Source organism: Acanthaster planci, unplaced genomic scaffold, assembly GCF_054643075.1.
Source record: "Acanthaster planci isolate LZ-2023a unplaced genomic scaffold, COTS_SCS Contig16, whole genome shotgun sequence".
NCBI lineage: Eukaryota > Metazoa > Echinodermata > Asteroidea > Valvatida > Acanthasteridae > Acanthaster > Acanthaster planci.
Window position 1 is genome coordinate 167902 of NW_028257640.1, and position 25910 is coordinate 193811.

General features: G+C 43.2%; 1 protein-coding gene across 1 annotated transcript in view; it reads right to left on the reverse strand.

Moving 5' to 3' along the window:
• LOC110988935 (uncharacterized) overlaps positions 1 to 24840 on the reverse strand; it is a 67675-nt gene extending 42835 nt beyond the window's left edge. Inside the window, exons 1-4 of the mRNA XM_087131811.1 lie at positions 24727 to 24840; positions 23606 to 23983; positions 10896 to 11225; positions 10421 to 10759 (exon numbers count right to left, since the gene is read on the reverse strand). Coding sequence (XP_086987937.1) covers positions 10421 to 10759; positions 10896 to 11225; positions 23606 to 23983; positions 24727 to 24784 — 1105 coding nt within the window. The 5' untranslated portion in view covers positions 24785 to 24840. The remainder of the gene's footprint in view (positions 1 to 10420; positions 10760 to 10895; positions 11226 to 23605; positions 23984 to 24726) is intronic.
• Between the last annotated feature and the right edge of the window lie 1070 nt (positions 24841 to 25910).

Below are 25910 nucleotides of genomic sequence, written 5' to 3' on the forward strand. Positions count from 1 at the left end.
CTGTATATTTATTGAAGGATACTGTAAGAAAGATGAGTAATGTCACAGAATTGAGAAGAGTTTTAGCGAATGATTGGTAATGTCGGCACGATACTTGCATGTATTCGGTTGAATTTTACTTTAATAGATGGCCATAACTGTTGGGTTTGACGTCTCCCTCCCCATCATGTGACGCACTAGCTAGGACTCCCTTTCCATCCTTGAGAGAAGGCTACGAGACTTGTGTTCTCCTACTCCTAGTCACGCTGAACTAGCTGGACACAAGAGCGTCGGTATTATTTTCACACATTGAGGGAGACCCTGGCTCCATATTCATCAACTAAATAAATTTGGTATAAAACTTAACTGTTGGTTATTCACTCAATTCGAAGTAAGTCAAATTAAGAATATCTGTATTATTTGTAAATTCTGTAGTTGTTCGCTTATTTGCCGACTTGAAGAGTTAGAATCTCCAAACTGTAAACCGAGTGAATTTGTAAATAGACAAAACTTAAGTGCACTGATCTGGAGTGAAGTTAAATACGAGAACAGATTCGCTGAACAGTTGTTGGGCATATTTGTTCATGTCTCCTCTGTAAATTTGTAAATAGATGTGTAAATAGAGTGTAAATACACGAATTTAAAAAGAATTAATTGGTCTCTTTTCATTCATTCAGTTGTTCTTGATTTATGTTCGGATCTGGGGGTCATCATTGCAGAACCAGATTGATCATTAGCTAGCGGTGACAGTCAGTACATTTGCATAAAGCCCCCAAAGCCACTGTGAATAGAAAATTGGGTTGTGCTGTTAGCTTAAATAGCATATTCGCTTCTATATATTATGTGTGATATGTATGAGCAGTACGCACTCATGCCATTACAGAACGTCTATTTCGCGTACACCATTGCATTTGATGTCATTGTTGTTTAATTATTGTCCATGAATCAACTAAAGCACTTATGTAAATAATTATCATGCTTTTGTATTAATTTATAGGGTTTTCTTTCCATTGACGAATAAATTGGAGGTGATTATTTGATGACCTGTGTAACAAGCTGATCCAATCCATCCCTTACCGGGAGACCAGTCTCCCCCTCCGGATCGTCAGGGTCCGCCCCCAGCGGGCGCGCAAGCGCTGCCGCTATAAGTTCTTGGCGTTGTAGACAGGATTGGATAAATGTGGAGCTTGACGTTACTGTACCCCAGATACCGTCGTGTGATGAGGGACGAGACTGCTTTTTGTTAAGACGCGCTGTGGTTATAGTTTGTTATTATTATTGTGTAATAACACCTTTTTGCTTAAATGCACTTTCTACTGTAAAGGTAATCACATGTGAGTGCCTGCCTTTTTAAGCCTATGCGTGTTCTTAAGGCAATTTCCTGATTTAAATGTCATTTTCGTTACATGTTACATGTTTATTGGAGTACTTGTATATCTCATTTTTCTTGTAACTGCCGGGGTGCCCAGCAGTTTGTCAGCACATGTATTTTGATACCATAGTGCTTGTATTAGTACGTAGCTCTGTTGGTGATTGCATTTTAAGAGGTTTTGCCTCTCTTCTTATTTTTGGTGGCCCGTACGTGGTTTGTTTGTCACTCTGACGTTTTGACTTAAGTTGACTTCAGACTAGAACCATGGCGACACCTGAGGGTTTGGCTGATGTAATAACAAGGTCGAACCAGGCATTGGCAGAAACTCTGGCCAATGCTTTTAAAGGGCTCAAATACCAGAGGGCCTCGACGGTTAAGCTCTCGAAATTTAACGGGCGCCCAAGGAGATCTGGGGACCCGACCCTGTCTGAGTGGCTTGACGATCTTGAAACTTATTCCCGTCAATTGGGCTTGTCTGAGGACGAGAAGTTGTCGGTAGCAATAGATCACCTCGGTGGTGACGCAAAAGAAGAAGTTCACTGCTGTCCAAAGACCGAGAAAGACCAGTTTAGCAAACTTCGGGCTCTTCTTAGGTCTAGATTTGGCACCAAGGATACAGTGCAGTCACTGAACTGCACATTTTACTCCCGAAATCAACTAGAGGGAGACAGCCTGGAGGACTATAGTAGGGTACTCATGCGACTATATGACCGCATGGAAGCGGCTTCCACAGACCAAAGTGAGAAAGAGGCACTGGGTAAACTCAAACAAAGTGCTCTTGATTTGTTAACGAAGCGCGAGCTTCGTCGACTTATACATGAGAACCCTGAACTCCCTTTCTACAAGTTTAGGGAGCTTGCTTTGAACATCCTGCGCGATGTTGATGGTGAACCAGCAAGAACATACCCACCCACATGTTCTGTGCCTGACATGAATGGTGTGGCTCCGCATGTGGATGCCGTGACCTCTTCTTCGAAGACTGCGCGTATAGGGGGCGATCACGAGTTACTTACTGCATTGATCGAGAGCCAGAAGCATCTGCGCGAAGTAGTGGAGGGCCTCACGCAGCAGCAATCGGAAACCTCAAAGCAGATACAGAAGTTGACAAACACAATTGCTTGTCAGAGTACTGCTGACCAAGCAAACCAGAAACAAATTCCGAAGAATCGGAAAACCACCGTGCAGTGTACTTATTGTAAGAAGAGCGGGCATTCAGTTGAAAAGTGCTTCAAGAAAGAGTACGACTTGAAGGCTAGCGCAGAGAAAGAGCAAACTGGTAGCCAGGCAAAAGCATCCGACAGATTTGTTCAGGGAAACATGTCGCCTCCGTCGTAGAGGGCGAGACGTCGGAGGAAAGTGTTAATGAAGAGCCCACATTCAGTCCCATTACTTCTGATACAAGTAGGGTTTGTGTAGAAGCTGACAGGCGTAAGCTTTTTGCCAGCAGTCCTACTGCTGTGATTTTGATCAATGGAGTTCCGGCAAGGTGTATTTTGGACACTGGAGCCGAGACTTCGATGATATCATCACAGTTCTACCATGGCCATTTGGCTAAGGTAGTTGGGGAGTTGGATGATGTGGGTAGGTTCTTCAAATTGATGGGTGCGAATCACCTCGAAATACCACTTGAGGGTTACTTGGAGACACAAGTTGAGATTTTAGGCCAGAGGTTCTGTGCCAGTTTTGTAGTCTCTAGGAGTAAACTCTGTCCCGATCCTGGGGACAAGAGTAGTAAATACCCAGTTTTGCTGGGGTGTAACATTCTTAGGAAGGTTGCATCCAATGCAAAGTTTCTGGAGGTCTGTCGGCCAATCTCGGACTGGGATTTGGCCATTCGTTGGTTCCGATCCATGACGTTTGCTGGTGCAGATGGAGGGGTAAGGGAACCTGTGACCACCATTTTTGATGTCTTGACACGTGGTGAAGAGACAATCCAACCACGGACCGTGAGAGAAATTCACTGTGAACTAGGTGGGTCAGTAGTCGACCCGCAAGGTAGACTTATGTTAGTCCAACCTTACCCAATTAGTTCATCATTGGATGAAATTCATTGTGGAGTACGTGATCTAGAGGGTGCGTGCCACATTGTTGAGGGTCTGCAGCAGGTGGATGGACCTCATTTGTCATTGTTTGTCGCGAATACAAGCCCCAATCCATTGGTAGTTCCACCTTCCACTAAAATAGGTACTGTGAGTGATGCTTGTTTGACAGAGCAGATTGTGGTTGATTCTATTGATAACTGCTTCGATGTGTCCATGCACAATGTTGTGGCAGGTGTGCCAGACGTGACGGTTGTTGATGCTGAAAGTTCTGGGCCGGTGGGTTCGGAATCCCCTAAGCATGGTGGTGTGCAGGGTTCTTATGATCAGCAAGGGGAGTTGTTTGTGTTCCCTGATGGTACAGAATTCTTGTTGCCTCCTGGTATTAGTCTTAGGAGTCTAAATGCCACAGATGCACTGTCAGCGGCCGAGTTGATTCGGAAGCACCAGAATGTTTTCTCGAAGGGTCAATTTGATCTCGGCTACTGTGATTTGATCCCGCATGAGATTCACCTTTCAGATGAAAGGCTAATTAACTTGCCTTACTGCCGAGTAATACCAAGTCAGATATCAGAGGTGAAGAAATTGTTGCAGGATCTGCTTGACCGTAAGATAATCCGGCGATCAGCGAGTCCGTATGCTAGCCCAATAGTGCTGGTTAGGAAAAGAGATGGACAGTTGCGACTGTGCGTCGACTATAGGTGTCTTAATGCTAAAACGCATAGAGACGCTTTTCCGCTACCTAGGATCGATGAGACCCTAGAATCAATCGGAGGGGCCAAGCTGTTCTCTTCTTCTCTCGACCTAGCGCATGGCTACTTGCAAGTAGCCATGCATCCTGACTCGGTAGCCAAGACTGCGTTTAGAGTGCCTTGGGGGTTGTACGAATTCCTTCGTCTTCCCCAGGGGCTCTGCAACAGTCCAAGTACTTTTCAAAGGATCATGGAGCTGATCTTTGGCGACATGAACCTTTCAGAATGTGTATTGTACTCGGATGATTTGCTCGTCTTCTCGGATACTTTCGAGGAATATTTAAGGAGGTTGGACAAAGTGTTCAGTAGGCTTGAGACCCATGGCCTGAAGTTAAAAGGCACTAAATGTCAGTTGTTCCGCACATCCGTTTAATACCCACCTTGGTCACATTGTCAGTGACCAGGGTATTGCTGTAGATCCTACCAAGATCGAGAGAGTCAGAGACTGGCCGACTCCAACTAATCTTGATCAGCTTCGTTCATTTCTGGGACTAGCGTCCTACTATAGGCACTATGTGCAGGGGTTTGCAAAAATTGCAGCACCCCTGCATGCACTGAGTGGCCAGGCCCCAGAAAAAGTATGGAACTCTAGGGGGACCCTGCCTTGGTCAGAGGAAGCTGATGAAGTCTTTCAGACCTTGAAGAGCGCGCTTTGCAGTACACCAGTTTTGGCCTACCCTCAGTTTGACAGGGACTTTGTGCTTGAAGTTGACGCGTCCCTTAAGGGACTGGGGGCATGTCAATCCCAACGCAACGATTCGGGTTGTCTTCACCCCGTAGCATATGCCAACAGAGGGCTCAGGGGAGCGGAAAGAAATTATTCCAACCTCTCTAGCTTTAAGTTAGAGCTTCTTGCCCTAAAGTGGGCTGTGTCAGAGAAATTCAGAGAGTACCTTTGGGGTAGGCATACACTGGTTTTGACTGATAACAGTCCTGTTGCCCACTTGCAGACAGCCAAATTAGGTGCAACTGAGCAACGTTGGGCTGCTCAGTTGGCCCCGTTCGACTTAGAGATTAGATATCGATCAGGTCGAAGTAATAAATGTGCTGATGCACTCAGTCGGAGCCCCCCTGAGGTGACTGATGTTGGGGCGGTGTGTGTGTTTCAAACTTCAGCGGAAAGTACCTCTATCCCCGTCGAGCTGAGGCCTGCCTCAGCAGGCCATTCCGATTGTGCAGGAGGTGTGAGCGCATCTGATGATGACGCTCCCTTGGTGACACCTTCGGTGTTCCCATCATATTCCCACTCTGACTTGGCGACAATGCAGAAACAAGATGAGGCCCTTGGAGTTGTGTGGGGTCTTTGGAATCGCCGCTGGGACCCTGGGCAAGGTCACGCTGATGCTGATAGCTCCAATGCAGAGGTAAAAGGATGGGTCCGAGAGTGGTCACGCTTGATAGAGTGTAAGGGTGTGCTATATAGGTCTGTCGAGGACCCCGGAGTTGGTCAGGTGACTCAGCTCTTAGTTCCAAAGAGGTTGCGAAGGGTTATTCTTGAAGCGTCACACGATCAGTGGGGCCACCAAGGGGTTGGCAGGACCCTTAATTTCATTAGAAGGCGTTGCTTCTGGCCGGGGATGAGTTGCCATGTGCGGGAGCACATCCGTAACTGTTATCACTGCACAGTCTCTAAGGCTCCAACACCAACAGTACGTCCACCGATGAGACATCTGCTTGCGTTTCGCCCACTTGAGAGGTTGGCGATTGATTTCCTAAATCTCGACCGCGGTCATGGTAATTACGAGGACGTCTTGGTGATGACCGATTCCTTCACCAAGTTTGCGGTGGCTGTAGCTTGCAAGGACCAGACGGCACCTACGGTTGCTCGAGTCCTGCGGGACGAATGGTTCTCACGTTATGGGGTCCCTGCACAAATCCATTCAGATAGCAGGAGGAATTTCGAGAGTCACCTGATACAAGAGGTTTGTGACTTGTATGGTATCAAGAAGACCAGAACGTCCCCTTACCATGCGCAAGGAAATGGACAGACCGAAAGGTTCAATAAGACTTTGTGTGGTCTTATAAAGTCGATGGATAGTCACACTAGGAGCAAGTGGCCAGAACTGCTTCCGTACCTTGTCTTTATGTACAACAGTACACCCCATTGTGTAACGGGCTTTGCGCCATATACACTAATGTTTGGTAGGGAACCTCTCGTATCTCTTGATCAGCTCATTAGCAATACGGGCAAGAGTTGGAGCGAGAATGTTGCTCAGCAGCAAGCAACATTCCTAAAGCGTGCGCACAAGTTGGTTAAGGATCGTATGATCAGCGCAACAGCGGCTAATAAGCAGCGCTATGACAAGCTAGCCCAGGCGAGCCCTCTTCCGATTGGGAGCAGGGTATTAGTGAAGCGGTGTGCATTCACAGATCGCCATAAGCTAAGCAACCACTTCTGTGAGGAACAGTACATAGTCGTGAAGCGCAATTCTGCGAAGGACTTGTATGCTGTTAGGCCTGCTCTAGGAGGTCCGGAAAGATGGCTGAACCGGAAAATGTTGGTTCTTGACCCTAGAGGGGAACTCACCCAGTCAGGGGATCCATTTCAGAAGTTGCCAACCATAAAAGATTGTTCTGATTCTGATACAGGATCAACTTCAGGTGACTCTGAGGATGAGCTGCTGATCGGTGTTCCAGGGCGGTTGTCTGATCGTGCTGACAAGTCCGTTGCGGAGTTGCCTTCTGGTGAAGAAGCTGTTCCTCAGCCCAAAGAAACGACTGGACCGCGATGTTCTGAACGTCTGAGGCAAAAATGCCAATCCAGCACCCTGCCTACTGGAGTCACCTAAATTAGTTCCTGTAGTTTCATTGCAAAGCCTTCTAGCAAGCTGAGAGGAGGGGTCGCCTGTGTGCAGCAGGACAGTGGCATTTTGCCACCTCCTTATTCATGCTTGTCAGCTTGGTCGAGCTGTAGTGGGATTGTGCTGTTTCGATCATGTACATTATGTAATTTGATCTAGGTGGTGCATATTGCATGCCCAAAGTACATGTATTTTGCATGTACGTATATTTTTGCATTCAGTTTGTTGTACATGTAATATATTGGTACATGTAGTTTAGAGTTAGACTAAGCACCTAAGACTAAGTTCCGAAGTACCCTTGTTACTTTGTTATTTTGCCCTCGTTTGTTTTTCGACGGCTTTGCAATGTCTGAACCGCTCAATGTATATTTGTTCGGGCACTCTTTTGTGAAAAGACTTGATAGGGTGGCCCGTCAGGAACACCAGTCCGTGGAAGAATTACTTGGGCTTGCTGCAGAAATTAACTTGACTGTCGAGGGTCATCCAGGTTTGAGTTATGACCGTCTATTTAATCATGTTGATTATTACTGCCAAAAGGTGCGGTTGTTGAATTCCATTGACGTTTTGGTACTTGATATTGGTTCAAATGATCTCTGTCTCCCTGAGATTACGCCAGAGGTTCTAGTTGGGAAGAGTTTTGAGTTCCTAGATTTGTTGGAAAGTAGAGGGATATCACCCCGAAAGGTGGTATTCCGATCTATAATACAACGATCTAAAATCATTAGATCTATACAGGTCGCGGTGACGATTTTCAATCATACAACGAGAAGGTTCAACTCACTCTTCAGTAGGAAACTTGGGTCGGAACGTCATGAACGTGTATCTGTTCACGCAGAAGCGTGTGAAGTACCCTAAGTATTTGAGTGATGGTTGTCACCTCAATATAGAGGGTATGAACAAGTATTGCAAGGGTCTCCGAACGGCCATTATTCGCTATGGCTTTCACTAGTTTGTAGAACTAATACATATATTTTTCCCTTGCAACTACGATTTTTAGCTAGGCTATATCAAAGAAGATCAAAGGTGTCCACTCTTGAAAAAGAGACAGGCTGTGCCTCACCGATGATCACGCATTCTTTTGGATCACCTTTATCGGATGTTGTTAACATGTTTTATACTTTTGTACTTTAAAAAAGTGATTGACAGCCGTTAAGTGATCACCAATGAGTGTCTTTTGAGGATAAATCATTTTAGACAAGTTTGCCCTGGATAGGGGAATCCCATTTTGGTATTATGTCTCCAAATTTTATCTTACATCAGTGATATATTATGTGAGGTTATTCCCGGCGTTATGCAGTTAACATCACCATCCTGGGGCGTATGGTGTCAAAGTAGGGAACTTGTGGGGAGTTGCCCGTATATTTATCATGTATAATCTACATGCATATGGTATACGCCTTTAAGATCCTTTCAAAGTTTACGTTGTTGCATAGCAACTGAGAGGGTCCCCTTACCCTTCACGTTGACGTGGCCTTGCGCCTCTATTGGAATTAGCTCCATTTAATTTTTATCATGATAACATAAGATTTAGCCGGAATACCTTCCGCCGACTTCATTATCTGTTTTAAAACGCTTGGATTCATTTTTATTGTAATTACGGGCATTGTCAACATTTTTACTATTTATACCGCGCATGGATATACCGGTCTGCCCAGTGTGCGTTACCGACCCTTCGACCACGTCTAGTCCTTTTTCTCTCCGTAGCCATCTCGGTGGAGACAGCGCAACATTTCGGGACCATTTCGGACAGTTTTCAGCCTGTTCCCTTGGAGTTGCTGGGCCCTGCAGACCACTGTAGGTCTCGCAACCCGTGGTGTCTGGGTGAGTCGGGGTTTGGGGGGTATTTGGCATATCCTAGCGCCGGTATTTTGTAATTTCACCATTATACATTGCCATTTATGGTCACTTATAAACGTTTGACATATACATCGTTTTCGCGCTGTACCGTCACGTGGTCAGGCATTTGCATAAAGCCCCCAAAGCCACTGTGAATAGAAAATTAGGTTGTGCTGTTAGCTTAAATAGCATATTCGCTTCTATATATTATGTGTGATATGTATAAGCAGTACGCACTCATGCCATTACAGAACGTCTATTTGGCCTACACCATTGCATTTGATGTCATTGTTGTTTAATTATTGCCCATGAATCAACTAAAGCACTTATGTAATTAATTAGGGTTCATGCTTTTGTATTATCTTATAGGGTTTTCTTTCCATTGACGAATAAATTGGAGGTGATTATTTGATGACCTGTGTTACAAGCTGATCCAATCCATCCCTTACCGGGAGACCAGTCTCCCCCTCTGGATCGCCAGGGTCCGCCCCCAGCGGACGCGCAAGCGCTGCCGCTACAGTAATTTATAGGAGCAGATTTCCTGAAACTCAGCAAGTGCTTTGTCTTCGATGTACTTTTTGTAAAAACCAAAAAAGTGACGTGAATCAAATCGTCAGCAAAAATTTCCGATTTCTTGCCTCTGAATCACCTAATTCGTCTAATTTCCACGTCTTCAATCGCCTGCGGCTTAATGTACACCTTTATTGCGGTGATTGAGTCCGCTCGCACAATTTTCCTTTTACACCCGTAGCCTTGAGTTCTATGTTGTTATATTGTGCTATTTTTCAAAGTTGACATTATGATTGACGGAGGATATTTCTGAATTGCCGTTGAGTCGCTTGAATTGCCTTTACGAATTCCAGCTTTGTGTGTTGTTTGCGCCTTGGTGCTGGTAATGGAATATTATATTGTTTGGCAAAGCCTGCCAGGAATTTTTTCAATCGCCTAAAGTCCAATATTACCGGGTGGCGTTGGGTTTGGGTTCTGTATTCATTCCTCTTTTATATATAGGTTTCAAAATTTAATCTCATTTTTCCAGGAGCGCCCGAAAACAGCTATGTTTTCCTGTGGTGGAAAGTCCCTGGGGGAATCCCCTTTTGTGTGTGTTTGAGGCACCGCGACAGTTGGGGTCGCATAGAGGTCGTGCCAGTTGGGTCACGTGTTTTGGGGAAGTCCCCGCTGGTTTGGAGTAGGAAAAGAGGGTCTCGTGTAGTATCCCCGGTCTCTACTACTGACATTTCGAGTTACGGATAGTTTATTGTACATAAAGGCCTGCCTATTCTTTTGTCGAGAATACAGAAAGACGTCGAGGTAAACGGAGTTTCGACTTAACGGGCTTCGACTTATCGAGATTTTACTGTAAAAGTTTCTTGCCACAAGAAAAATTCTAATAGACAACGAGGCCTTTTACAGACCGTTACAGTCACAATACATGTAGATCTTTCTTACTGTTCCATAATGGACACCCGTGGTGATTACTACATGTATTACAATGAAACATCTGTAAGACATCAGTCTCCCAAGCAACCAGTTTGAATAAAACAAAATTCAGTGCAGGAAGACATTTTAAGAACTGGCATTAAGAAAGGAATTTGTGTAGTTTCAACGAGTAGATTCTTGTAATTGCAATGAAATACTTACCATTCACATTAAGTGTTACTATGACTGATGGGTATGGTGACTGTGACTCAGTAGTATTGGCCTCACACTTCACCTGCTGTCTGTGATTGTCTCGACCAGGTGTAAATGTCCACATGCTGGTTGTATAAACCAAACCATCACCGGGTCCTCCAGTGGCAGGGCCGATAGTACTTTGCTGGTAGCTATTGGAACCAAGATCCCACTGAATAGTGGCTTCTGGCCTGGACTGTGCCTGGCAGGTGAAGACATGTGATGCATCTTGGTCTACACTAGCTGTAGCCCCCGGCGTCAGAGCACCATTTGTGTCAGACAGTGTCATGGATGAAATTTTTGGTGGCACTAATCATAAAAGAAGGGATTATTGCCAGTTAACGCTATGAAAAGAGGTCAAGAGTATTACTGAATACCACAGCGATAGACAACATTTTGTTTCATGAGAAATTGCACAATATACACATAACCCAAGGACGTGTACCTTTAATATCGAGCGTCAGACTGCCGCTTATCCCAGCATGCCCATCTTTGTTGGAGGCTTGACAGAACATCGTTTCTCCATGATGACTCCAAACCGGTGACAAGGTGACTGTACTGCTGCTGGTGGTCAACCCATCAGCAGCTAGGATGTCATTGCTGTTATCCTCTGTGGCGTCTCTACCTCCCACAGACCAGCTGAATGATGCCCTTGGGTTGATGCCGGCTACGGTACAGTTGAATCGATGGTTCACTCCTTCTACCAGAAAGGCTGTGCCTCCAGTGGATGGGTAGGTTTCAGTTGAGTCAGACAAGGTGATACTTGTGGGAAGCACTGTATACATACATATTAATGCAGAAGTAAGATGGAAAGGAAAGTGTTTTGCTTTAAAACCATTCAAAAATAGCTGTATGACAAAGTTGTTATAAAAGCAATGCATTGCAAATTTTCATTGTTGAAATATTCAACATACTCGTACATGTAGTTGATTCTTTTTGTGTACACAAAATGGACTAACAAACTATTATTGCACGACGGGAAAATGTGAAGACTTTTTGAGCAGTATTAAAACACATAGTTTTGTATTTACATGTATACTGTTTGCTTACCAGTCATGCCAGTGGGAACTGTTACTTTTTACATGCTCTTTTTGTATTGGACAGGGGAATTTATTAGGTCCAAATCCTGTTTTATGGAAGAATCTGTGTGATTGTACACACACTACTGGTATACAAAAAGATGTATACTAAACTGACCATAAAAATGGAAAGCTGAGACTGAGGGGAATAAAATTTTATTCAAAGACAATTTCAGAGACATACATGTACGGGGCAGCTTGTTCATTTAAGTTGTGCCGTTAAGAAAAACAAGTTCACAAGGATTTGGTACATGTAGAAGCACCACACAAAGTATCCCTCACTTAGCAACATGGCCATATCAGTCACGTGCAGCAGGGTTTCAGTCTCCAGTTTAGCATGTGATCAGCACAGACAGATCTATAATGCATCCCCAGTCAGAACTTTAGCCAAAATGCTGAAACTGTAATATTAAAGCAACAAAAACCGCTGTTTTAATTGCATGTCTGTGGAAAAGTTTGTTAAATGTAATTCCATTTTTCTGCTCTCATTTTGAAATGTGTCTCTCTTCACTTTTTGTTCATGAAAAAGAAAGTTTTAATATTTACATCGGTGGAGTTACATGTGCTGTGGTTTTAACCACTTCACGCTTGGTTAATTACACATTCTAAGGATGCTGGGCCAGTATAATTATCATTTTTTCTGTTTCAAAATTCTTTAAAAATTCATTTCATTTAACGGACGTTTATGCCCACAGGCAGTAATCTTTAGGCACTGCTCTAAGTTGACAAGTGTTCTTCAATGATGCCTGAGTGTTTCAGCCAGGTCTGCAGCCTTGTAAAAAGAGCCCAGATTATGCGGTGCTTTGTAAGATTCTTATGCTCCCGAAACTGGAACAGTGCACTGCTAACCTCTTTTCAATAGGAGCCAGATTAGCGTGCAGTGGTGCTGCGTGGCTCATCTATACAAGGCAAAATATGGGATGGAGGGGTACCCCCCTTACCTGTCCAATCCCTGTACAACTCTACACTAATGTTACCTAACACTCCCCCTAGAAGTCTGTAAAGAATTCCTGAGATTCCAATCAAACAATGACCAACACAAAGGCGCGGGGGGGGTTCTCTCCGTACCATATCTTGCTTCAAATGGGCTCATCGCTGCAGTGGTGGAGCGGTTTTGTCCGCAGTGTTAATCCGCTCACTCTAAATGCCCCGAACTGTGTTATACTGTTTCAAAGCTAGGTTGGATTAGCTCCACTTTTGAGAGTGAAAAATTTTGCTATTGCCCAGCAGCTCGGTCTTTTGTTCGGAGTACGGTCTTTGGTTAAAGGACCGGCTCCTTTTGTCCGATTTCGGAGACCCCAGCCACGTGTATTAAGTCGGAATGCCCGGCGTGAAGTGGTTAAAGGGACACGGTAGGAAAACTCTCTTGATATCCACAGCAACAGTTAGGTTTCTTGTCTGAATTGTGAAATTACTGATATATGTAATAGAAGCCGATAAATCTAACAGTAAAAAAATCACCCTGTCCACACAAAAAAGCCCTTAGTGTGAACCAGCACAGTGGCCCTTAATACCCTTTTTACATAGTGGGTCACATACACGTATGCCATATACCGGTATCTCAGTGAAAATTAATTAAATGAAGATAGGCTTGGGGTTCGATACACGTGCTAATGGTATTGATATCAAAAGCCTGCACCTCATCTTGAAGGGTAATCTAAGAAATTTTGAATCTACTAATGTTTCATGGTGTTTTGCATATTATAGATTTTTAATTCTATATGTTCAGTATAATTTTATTGTGTCTGCTTTTCCTTGTTTCCCTTGTATAAAAAAGTTTTAGTGTTTGTTTTTGGTCTTGGAAGTCCGGGTCTCAGTACAAGAGTCTCTGTCTTGAAGTCTTGGTCTTAGTCTTGACGGGGTGGGTCGCAGTCTTAAATGTCTTAGTCTCAGACATCAGTTTGTCTTGGAAATACAACACTGATACTGCAATACATGTACAGTCGAACACGCTTAATACGAGCTCGAAGGGACTCTCCAAAAAGCATCGCTTTACAGTAAAAAAAAATTCTTTTGGACCTGATCCGCTGTGATAAAACACCCCTTTGATGCTGCGACATTGCAAAACCTATTGTCATCTTGAATAAAGCCCCCTCTAGCGGCACAAGGAACAGAGTCACCAAGTCATCGTTGGCAAAACCACAGCGCTAATTGCCGAGCGGATTAGCATTTTTGGAGAACTACTGATGCGCCCATCAGGAATTACTTCCTGGGATTAAGCTTTTGAAGACGCTTTTCAATTGTACTTGTACGAAAAATGCCATGGACAATGATTTTCGACACTGTCGGTTAGGCAAAAATGCTCATCTTGTCCGTGTTCTCGTCTTAGCATAGCTCGTATTAAGTAAGTTTTCTCTCATAGGAATGTGTACAGTTTGAACAGGACTGAAGAAATATGCTCGTCTTAAGTGTGCTTGTGTTATTGCCGGCCCTCAGCAATACAATTGAAGATAAGAGCTTTCAAATGACACCTTTCTTGCCTAGTTATTACATAAAAGAATACCAATGAAGGTTCCCTGAAATGCTAATGTCCAGAAACCTCAGACTTTGTAACTATCAATCATTCGCCACAGATCACTGGGTAAGCACTTTCATGCACCCGGCTCTACACTTTGTACACGTGACTTCTTATTCTGTATTTTTACCTTTTTACATACGACAATTAGATTCTTGCACACGACTGTAGCAGGAAGTCATGTGACCTTTTGAGATGGAAGATTTTCATTGGTTGAGCTGTTTAGTGACGCTCATATTTTATTAATTCCTAAGCCTCTAAAATCCTATAAATAGAGCAGATTTTCCTGAGCTCGTTGGTCAGGTGCGGCGGACCAAACCCTAGTTGCGAGAGCGGAACCTAACATAGTGCCGCGGTTGGACCCTTTCCGACAGAAGTGCGATAAAAACCATATTTATGGCGAAGAAATGTAACCATATGAATGACCAGCTAGCTTAGCTTGGACCGATGCGAAAGCGGTACAAATTAGCCCAGGGTGCTAGTGAGAGTCGTAGCGGCCCGTCACCGCTACGTCCGAACCGATTTCCGGGCGAAACACCCCCGTGTCCCTCGCCACCCTTGTCCTGCTAACTAGCTCAGTCCTCCCCGTCTCTACGCTGAGCCAATGGTACACAGTGCGGCGACCTTATCATTGCACTCAACACATTGCGGTATGAGCGGCAGTGTGGTCGGTACATACCGGCGCTGGCCCCGTCCTGCTCTTGCTAGTCACCGTGGTGGTCCGGGAGAGCTCCCACCACGGCCCGGCCCGATGAGTGCAGACTAGCTGTGCGATACTACACACACGTACCGTACCCACTCTCACACACTTGCATTTCCAATGGTCCTGCCAAACCGTAGTTCAGTTACACTCGTATACAACTTCGCCTTTCTATAACTTTGCCTTTTGTGTGTTGTATTTTGTTAAGCTACACCCTCTTCAAACCCACATTGAACTTTGATGAAGAGAAGTGAGAGCAATAAACCAACCATACAGTTTGACTGTCACCCAAACCCCCTGTTTCACGTCCACCCTTTAATAAATTGTTGACCCCAAATATCACATCCCGTAGACACTAATAAAGTCTATGCTACCATCGACTTGATATTTAGGGAACGCAACAATACTATGAAAACGCGGCATTCATGGGATCAAACACCTCTTACTCAATTTACTGAGGCCATGGTTCAGCTAGAAGGGTAAGATATGAAGGGCATCACAGCAACTAAACGTTAATTTAAAAGTATCCTTTTTTATTTCTTTTTATGGGGGGTGGGTGGATTTATACATGTACTACAGATTAACAACATTTCCCACCTGGAAAACACCCAGAAATGTGTCTACTACAGGTTACAACCATCCAAGAGACCCCACACCGCTTATTGGGTCTTTTGACATTACATGAATTTAAACTAACAGGCCCGGTCATGGGTTGTCTGGCACAGTCAATGGAAATAATTCCATTGAGAAATGTGATACATTAAGTGATGTTTGCACACATTCCAATGGGACTTGGCAAGACACAGGCTAAAATTTGGTTGCCCTTGCAACCAAGGTTGTTCAGCATTGTTGGAGGCCTTGAGGCTGATTTTTATGGCTTCGGCCTACAATTCAACATGTTTTTTCAATCAAAAAGTGTGGGTTTTTTTCTTATCATTTTTACATTTACCGATCTTCGTTAAGGTATATGAACATAAAAGTAGAGTCATCCAAGTCCAGTTGCAACATTCTTTTCTAGGGTTCCTTGTGTGTGTATTTTTCCTCGTTTAACCAAAATCACGTAATGTGAGCACGTTCTGTAACTTCCGTGCGACGGTCACGGCCGCCGCTGCATATGCAGGACCTTTTTGTTCGAGAACCAGTCTAACTCACACCATAGTCTGGCCCCCCGTCTGCCAGTTTGCCATGAATGAGTGTTGCGGCTTTCCCAGGAGATGTTGGAGACCCTAATGTTGTAACGAGCATTTTTCTCTCATCAGTCTCTCATCAGTAACCTGCCATTCTGCCGTTGACTTCAAAATAAACAAGTAATACAGCTAACAAAATCTTGGCCTGATTTGAGTGATCGATTTGATTTGTTGTTAGGATGTATACTAATAGTTGGAATTGGCCTTGGTAGCTGTGGCCTTGGCCTTGACGTTCTGTCCTCGGTCTTGGCCTCAGGCTCGTAAGGCGTGGCCTCAGTCTTGGCCTAAGAGGCTGTGGCCTTGATGACTACAACACTGTTGTTCAGTATGAACAGAGGGCGGATTAGATAGGTGTTGGAATTTGGCTGCAGTTTCTTTCGTTTTAAATTGAGTAATTAGCGAAAGTCTCTGCAACAGAGGTCAATACCTCTACACAGGGATTAATATCTGCATTATTTAATAGTCACAAGGCACAAGGGACACCCAGCAACCCATTTACTTGTACAGAATGGGAGTCTGTGTTCAAAACCAAAATAACAATGTGATTACATGTATAAGACCAACCTCAGAAAATGAGGCCGGTGTTGTCACAACGTTCATAAAACTTGAAAATGCAACGAAAAGGGGCATGAACGGCAATGGTTGCTGTTACCCTGATCTTCAGGCTTACACGCACATGTACATGTATATGTTAAACGAATTTGTGCATTATTGAAATGGGTTCAATTTTAGCAACACATTTCAAAACGCCAACCATTAATCACACACAACATGGAGCAATATTGCACGTTTTCCAAACCTATCAAACACTCAAAATGGGAAGGATTTATGCAAAAGTTGGCAATACATGTACACGTATTTGTATAAATGTATGAAGGTCGTGATAATAATATCATATGTAATATTTTTTTCAACTTGATACATTTTCAACTACGTTCATAATAAAACAAAGTGTTCTCAAATGATTTCTTTTGCAAAACTTTGGAAGAAAAGAAGATGTTACGATGAAGTCATGAAAACCTAATTACATACTGTTGAGAAAGTCTGACCCAGACGAAATTGAGCAAACAGGAAAAAGCTCAAATCCTGAAAATGTCTCAGTCTTTTTTTGATGCCTCCATACACACCGTACATGTACGTGTATTTTTTATTGATTTAGAATATTGATTTTTTCCAAGTACAAATAACTCGATATTTAAAACAACTAAAATCCTCATGAAAGTTTGGATATACACACCGTAAGGTATCAGTAGAGTACATGTACACAGATTCCAAAACGTTGACGAGAGACGAGCCAAGTTTGTCAGAGGTATAGATAGAAACATTGAAGAACGGATGCAGTCTGTCAAGAGCGTCCCCGTAGCCAGGGAAACGAGGATCAGCTGACCGGAGGGTCCGCGGAAAGGCTGAGAAATGCAGAGGACCCGCAGAAGAAGGGCGACAGAGTTTGAAGAGGAAGAATGAGAGCGAGGTTGGAATCAGTACGGTCATGACTCCGGCAACTGGGCCACACCATGGCTTATTTGTTAAGGGGTCGATTAGATCAACCGAATTTTGAATATCAATCGATACTGACGCTACAGACACGTTGATTAACATGGCAGTACATCCCCAGCTACCGAAAGAACAGAAGCCGACTACGCAAGAGTGTAATACCAGGGTGTAGCAGGTGGATGATAGCCCGTTGAAAGTATAAGGGACAGGGGTTAGATTTCCGAATTGAGACCACTGTGCCCAGAACGGTTGTTTGTCAGTATGAGGAGTTAAAAACAACACGATCATGGAACCAGTTGAGCCAGTTTGCCGAATTGTGGAAAAGTGTCTGATAATGGCCAAGTCTGTGGTTGACGTACTAGCTGAAGTGGTGCCCATTCGAGTATTGAACCCAAATGAGGAGAAAATTGTCCTGCGTGTGGAACGGTAGCTGCAACGATAATACCAGTAGAGGTAGAGACTCCGCCCACAGCAGACAATATTTTGGGACACGAGGAGGCGAGACCCAACCATTTGACCAATTTATACGACCGAAGTCGGAGAATTTCGGCCCCACATGATCATGCAAAATTGAGAGGGTGTCTAATGGAATTTCAGAATGTGTTTTCAAACGGTGGCGACGATATAGGCATAACTCATATAGTTAAGCACAGCATTGACACGGGTGGCGCTAGACCAGTGAGACAGAAGCCTAGGAGGCACTCTGTGGTTAACCAACAGGAGTTCAGTTGCCAGTGGAAGACTTAAAGAGGCGTGGCTTGATTGAACCCTCAGATAGTCCATGGGCGGCTAACGTTATGTAAGTAAAAACGAAAGACGGGACGAAACGGTTGTGCATCGACTATACAGGACTGAATGCAGTGACAAATAAAGAATGCTTATCCTGTGCCAAGGACTGATGAGACGTTAGATGCGTTAGAGGGCGCTCGATGGTTGTCAACCCTTAACCTCGCCTCGGGGTTCTGGTAGGTAGCCCTGGTCGAGGATGCACGGCAGCTTTGTGGTACGGATTGGGCTGTAACGTTGGAGAGCGAAGACGTTCCGATTACCCGACGCACCGGCTACGTTCGAACGGCTGATGGAGAAAGTGCTGCAGTGGGAAATAGTATTGGTCTATCCCGATGACGTCCTTGTCTTTGGCAGTACAGTGGAAGATGAGTCCTAACAGTCTTTGAACGGTTGAGAAATGCTGGGCTTAAGTTACCTTGACCACATTATGTAGGCTGAGAGTGTAAGCAACAGATCCGGCTGTAGTTAAGGCGGTCGCTGATTGGCCGGTCCAAAGAACGTGAAGGAGGTAAGAAGTTTCTTGGGCATTGCCTCGTATGACTGCAAGTTCATTAAGGATTTTCTTTGCATCGCCGGCCCACTGCATACCTTGACGTCGAAGTCAAAAGAATTCATCTAGGACGGGTCTTATGATAAGGCATTCAACTGACTTAAACAGTGTTTGCTGGGGCCCCAGTATTAGCCTACCGTTACCAAGCTGGGAGTACATCCTGGATACGGATGCAAGTTCAGAGGGAATTGGAGGCGTACTGTCGCAGGTGCATGACGGTGTCAAGAAAGTTGAGTCTTTTGCAAGCCGGAAGTTATAAAGCAAAGCTTAGAGAAATTACTGCGTCACTCGAAGAGCACTGCTTGCTGTTGTTACATACTTCTGACAGTACCTTTACGGTCAAAAGGTCAAGGTAGGGACGGATCATTCGTTTTGGTATGGTCAAGGAACTCGAAGAACTGGGAAGGACAACTTGCACGATTGTTGGAGGTTGTGCCAGAGTGTGACGTCACAATCCATCACCGTCCGGGTGCCAAGAATCAGAATGCTGATAGTCTGTCTAGACGACTTTGCAAACAGTACGAGCACTGTAATGCACAAGATGATTCTGAAGGCGACAATGCCGATTTTTAAACTACTTTAACTGTAGAAGAAGACAAACAACAGTCAACCTCGAGCCCAGGAAATGAGAAAAAGGCCCAAGTTGCTGTGGTGGAGCCTGCTGTAAGCAGCAAAGGAATTAGAAACGCCCAAATGGCCGATGAGTCGATAAAATGGCTATTAATTGCTAAGGGTGAGGGGAAGGAACGCCCTCATTGGATGAGGTAGCCCACAGGTCCCCGGCAGGTAAGACATATTGGTCTTACTGGGATCAGTTGTCAATAAGAAACGGTGTGTCATACCAATAATGCGAGTCTAATGATGGTAGTTTAGTTCAATGGAGGTTGCTGGTTCCTGATATGTTACGACGCGAATTTGTAGAAGAATTGCGTGGTGGGAAGTTGGGAGTCCATCTTGGCCTGAAGAAAACCCTGGCCCGTGTGAAGCAACGATACGTCCTGTCAGATATGAGTGCTGATGTAAGAGCCTACATCAGGAATTGTGATCAATGTGCAAGGAAGAAGCCGCCCCACGGAAACGGATGGCGCCCTTGTAACGGTATAATGTTAAATGAAATATAAACAGAGTGGCATTAGACTTTGTCAGTCCTCTCCCAAGGACCAAAGATGGGAGCCAGTGGATCCTGGTGGTTGGAGACTACACTACAAGATGGATGGAAGCATCAGCGCTCCCAGATGCAAAGGCCTTAAAATCAAAGGCCTTAAGTGTCGATTTGGGGTGCCGAGTGAGGCTCATTCGAATCAAGGTACTAACTTCGAATCAGAGGTATTCCAGGAAATGTGTCGGCTGCTGGGAATAAGTAAGTGAAGAACAACTGTCTGGTAAGCCTTGGCCTAAACTACATGTACATGTAATGTCATTTCTTTTCACCACCTTTTGTTTGCTACTTTGGGAACTGACTTGTTTCTACTCCCATTAAAAAAAAGATGAAAACTAATTTACAGACGGGAACCAGTCTGTTTGAAAGTTAAATGTTTTACGAAGGTTTTTGTACACAAGCACATGTACATAGCCGCAGCCAGCTTGGTACGTGTGATTGCTCATAAAAAGATACCATGAAAACGAGGTATTTACAGGATCAAAAACTTTCTACTCAAAAAATGAGGCCATGATGCGGCAAGAAGGGTAAGGTATTAAGGGCATCACAGCAATTAAAAGGTAATTTAAAGTCCCCGTTGTAATTTGTTGATTTTGTTTTGGGGGGTGGTTACACGGCTGATTAACAACATTTCCCACTTGGAAAACACCCAGAAATGTGTCTACTACAGGTTAAAAACACCCAAGAGGCCTCACATCGCTTATCTTTTGACGTTACTTAAATAAACAGGCTTTAGGTTATGGAAATAATTCCATCGAGGAATGTGATACATTAAGTGATGTTTGCACATGGAATTGGCAAAACACGGGCTGGAAAGTTGGTTGCCTTTGGTCAGGGTAAGCTGTTGTGTTAAAGGTGACCAAACCAGATTGTTCAGTATGAGCAGAGATAAGATTAGATAGCTGTTGGCATTTTGCCACAATTGCATTTTTTAATTGAATAATTAGCAAAAGTCTAAGAAACTGAGACCAATGTCTCTACGCAGGGCCTGCATTATTTGATAGTCACAGGACACAGAGGATACCCACAAAATCCATTTAAATCCCACTAGAATGAAATCTGTGCTCAAAACCACAACAATAATAGGATCATAAGACCAGCTTCAGACACTGCGTTCATAAGAATTGAAAGTGCCATGTCAAGGGCAGTAACGGCAATGGCTGCTCTGACTGTTATCTTGAGATTAACATGAAAACGTGTACGATGGATAAATTCGTGCATTATTGAAATGAAATTGGTTAAATTTTAGCAATACATAAATATTATCACAAGCAACCTGCATCAATACCGCACATATGTTTCCAAACCTACTGTACCGAGCATCCAAAATGGGAATGATTTGTGAACAAAAGGTAGCAATATATTTACACCTAGGTATGATATTGTACAATTTTTTCAACTTGATACATTTTTTCAATGTATACGTTCTTAACGCAACAAGGTGTTTTCACCTGTTGTTTTGCAAGAACTTTGGAAGAAAAGATGTTGCAATGAGGTCACTAAAAACCAATTCACATACTGTAGCAAAAAAGGTCCAATCCAGACAAAAGTGGGCTAACGGGAAAAAGCTCAAATCATGAAAATGTCTTGATCTTTTTTATGATGATGCCATCATATACTTGCCTTAATTTGGATTATTGATTTTTTTCTTCCAAGTCCAAATACTTTGATGTTCTATTCAATTATACAACACATGCAAGTTTGGATATAAGATATGTGTACCAGTAGAGTGTTACGTTCCCTTTCAGATACTATCAACACAAGGTCATACTTTTTATTAAAAAGAAGAGCCAATCATAAGAGCCAATTGAAAAACTGTGACTCAAATTGCCTGTTTCAAATTACCAATACAATGATTACACCGACATCATCATTGAAAATTCTCTCCTCAGATTCAAGTTCAACATCTTAACTGTTACCTGGTATTTTTACAAACTTTTTCGCAGCGTCAGAGCCCATAGACAGGACACGCTACAATACCGTAGTGTGGAAAAGGCTCTTCTACGTGTCTACAGTGATCTGCTGCTCACTGCTGATATCGGTCAAGAGAACGTTCTTGTGCTTCCTGATTATTCGGCAGCCTTTGACACGATTGATTACCCTATTATCATGCTAAAACGCTTACGTCCTCGCTCTGGCATGAATGAGTCTGCCTTGGAATAGTTCGCTTCATATTTCGCAAATCGTCGAAAATCTGTACCTACCAATAAGAATGCATCTCCCCAATAATGTCAACACTGTCACATGGGTCTGTACTAGGTCCACTATGCTTCACATTGTACACATCCCAACTCGAATAACTCATTGCATCATATGGCGTCAACTTATGATCTACGCTGATATTTAACTGTACGTCACCATGACAGAACAACAGCGTCCTGACGCCATTCAGCGATTGGAGTCATGCCTTACACCATTGGCCCACAGCTAATAAGCTCAAATTAAATAGCGACAAAACTGAAGTCATCCACATCAGCTCTCAGTTTTAGCAACTCCAACTGAAAGTATCTGCATCTCCGACTCCTGCACCAGACTTGACACTAGCGCCGGTGACCTTGGAACCATCGTTGCGTCAAACCTTCGAATGCAAAACCAGATCAATAGCATATCGCTCTTCTTATTTAGCTCTCCACAAGATAGGACAAATTCGAAAATTCCTTGACTAACAAACGACGGAAAACCTTGTCCATGCTCTTATCTCTTGCCGTCTCGATTTCTGTAATAGTCTATACATGGTATTCCTGATGCTTCAAAATAGCGCATTCAGAATTCCACCGCCAGACCTGTTGCACGTTTATCATCTAGGCAACGTAGAATTCCTATTCTTTGCATTCTTCACTGGCTACCTGTTGAAGTCTTGGTCTTACTCTCGCAGGATTGGGTCTCGGTCTTAACTTTTTTGGTCTCAGTCTTGTTTTCGGACATCAAGGTCTTGGATACAACACTGATACTACAACATGGCAGTTGGATGTATTGGATGCGTTTGCTATCCTTGATGCCTGTACATTATTAATTTACACGGATTCCAACATTTCTAGTGACCTGTCTACTAAAAAATATGTAATGAGACAACGAATGACCTCTAACCTGTACCTTCTGTGTAACGTATTGTCAATGTCAGCAGGAACAAAACACATGCTGAGCGTCTGGACACTGTGTCTTTCTTATGTCTGTCCAAGGATGTCATCACAAATATAGTAAGGAGACTTTAGCATTGAGGTTGGTGAAGTTACCGTGTTTGGGATCATGTAGGAATAAACACATTGTATCAAATGTTCTTTTTACTCCAGCAACCACTGAGTGGACTCAAGGCTGGAAATGTCATGAAAATACCAGTATAGGTAACAAACCACATACATGTACATGTGCGCTGTGCGTGTATTTTTGCTGTTGGATTGATATGATAATATGCTGGTAAGCCTGGGCGTTATGTACATGTGTTATATTTGTTCACTGCTAGCATTCACGGAATCCTTTGGTTTGTTACTTTGGGAATAGACTGGTTCTTACTCCAAGTAAACAAGAAGAAACATAATCTCAAACATAATGTATGACTTTCACTATCAAAAACTGTACGGTTTGTTAATAACAGTAAGGAGAAACTGACCAACAATTGACGTTCAGCGTGATCCAAACACGTTTTGAAATCATGAGGTACATTTGGTGCACACTCTGCACTTACCAATCACATTCACCAAGGTAGAGGTGTCATTGCTGATAGATCCTGTACCTGACTTTCGGAACTGAACCCTACAAATATATCTCCCTTCATCAGATGGGAATTGTACTGAAGAGACAGTCAACACACTCCTGCTATCAATTGAGTCTGTGGTCATGGAATACTTGTCACCCCATTCTGGTGGATAGTATGGTTGCATGGATCCTTTTGTGTAGGCAGCCAACAAATCTGTTTCTTTATGCCACTGAAGGAAATTGAAGAGGTAAAACATGTCGTTGACAGAGTAGTTGCACATCAAGAAGGCTGCGGTTCCTTGCTCTGCATAGGTTGTTGGTTTCATTATTAATGTAACCATCTGTCCACTAGATGCATGAACAAATACTAGAGAACGAAGAAAAATACAAAATTGAATGGTTATCACAGAATGAGAAATTGATGGCCCAATTGTGAAACAGTTAATTTGCATCACGCACGGTGTACATGTACTGTACTGGCACCAGATCATGCATGTCGCAACTCTGAGACACACCTCAGCACATGTAGCATATATAACATAAATCATACCATAAATAAAACATAATTACACAGTACAAACCTGATAAGTAAATATACATGTACATATACATGTATGTGTAAATCCCCCATGCGTTAACACTGATACCTTTGTGACGAATTAAGGGCATCTTATTAAGCGTTGCTGTCTTCGCTTTAGTATAACAGAAAAATTGCAGAGAGAGGCAGAAAATACGTCAATCATCAATAGAAGTATGTCCCAGGGATGTACTTGGGCATGTACCAATATTAGGGACTTGTTGGTCCCTTTGTAATTTTTATCTGCACCCAACATTTCATTTTATTACTGATTTGCCCGGGCATAAGTTTTTCCAAATTTTTGTACGCCTCGAAAATTAGGTTCTATGCAGTAATTGCAGGAACGCCCCGTGGTCTTTATATCAATTTTGACTTGTAAGACAACCTCCAAATGCAATTCCGATAACAATACTTGAACCAAACCAACCAACACAAAAACTACACAGCGACAGTGTTAACATCTAAGGATTTAGTAAGCCTTTAATTTTAGATAAATAGCTCTATCAATACCAAACGTGGAGCTGATGACTTACCTCTGTGTAAACAGGACAGTTCAACGACAACGATGAACATTTCCAACGCGGATGTCATTTTCAAACGTGCTGTAAAGGACCGTTGCTTCTACAGGAGTGATGCAGCTTCAGTGTATTTATTACTGAACTTGCTGAATGTATGCACCTAGTTTGAACCCGGAAATTCCTTTGTATTCTGAATGACTAAACTGTGTAGACATTACAAAAAGGAGGAACAAGGGACCGTCGTAAACTGTGAACTCTTTAAAAATTGTCGACAGGCTAGAACTACAACGTATACATGAAGATCTCATTGCAAAGTTTGACCTTCGACCCAACGAAACTGCATTTAATGTAAACGTTTCCAGAAGTGAGACTACTATAAATGGTATTGGTGGTCATTTCAACTTTAAAATGTATGTAGCGAGCATGTATTACAGTATTCGACCTTGGGCCGGAAGGAACAGCAGTTAAAGTCAAAGTTTCTAGAACAGAGACTATTTAAAAATTATTGGTGATTATCTGGCTACACGTGTGAAATGAGTAAAGGGACGTCAAGCCCCATCCTTCAGCGACATGGTTACTCGGTCTCTTTTCTCTCTGGGGGGTATCTGTATAAGTTTAAACAAATATACTGAAGTTTAACTCAAAGAGAAATGTTTATTAAACTATTTGTTTGAATGAATCCTAACAGCTGTTGGCTGAGGACGAGGATGAATGAGTATTATTGAAGTACACCTCATCCAATCCGATCGACAGAACTTTGGCTGATACAGCATAAACCAGCTAGTTCTGCTGTCGCTTCTGTTGGTATTGCGTTATTTCTTATCATCAACACAAGATATTTATCTAACATATCGTTTTAGCATTGTATAATTGATATATATCATTTCTGACTTATATAAAACCTCCTTACAAATAATTTCAAGGTTTGCAGGAGTTTTAAGGTTACCTACGATGCTTAGACAAAATATCACAAATTTGCAAAGTTTCACTTGACATCGCTGTTTGTGACACGGAAATTGAACTTGGACAAAGGACTTTAGAAAGTATCAAAATGATATGGGAACACATCTCACTCAGCACTGATTCATTTTAAGTTAAACAAATTTACAAACATGAACCAAACTCGTGAGAACTTAAACAAAGTGAAACGCTTAAAACAATACCCCCGTTGGTTGCGGATTTGAATGCATGTGTGCTGA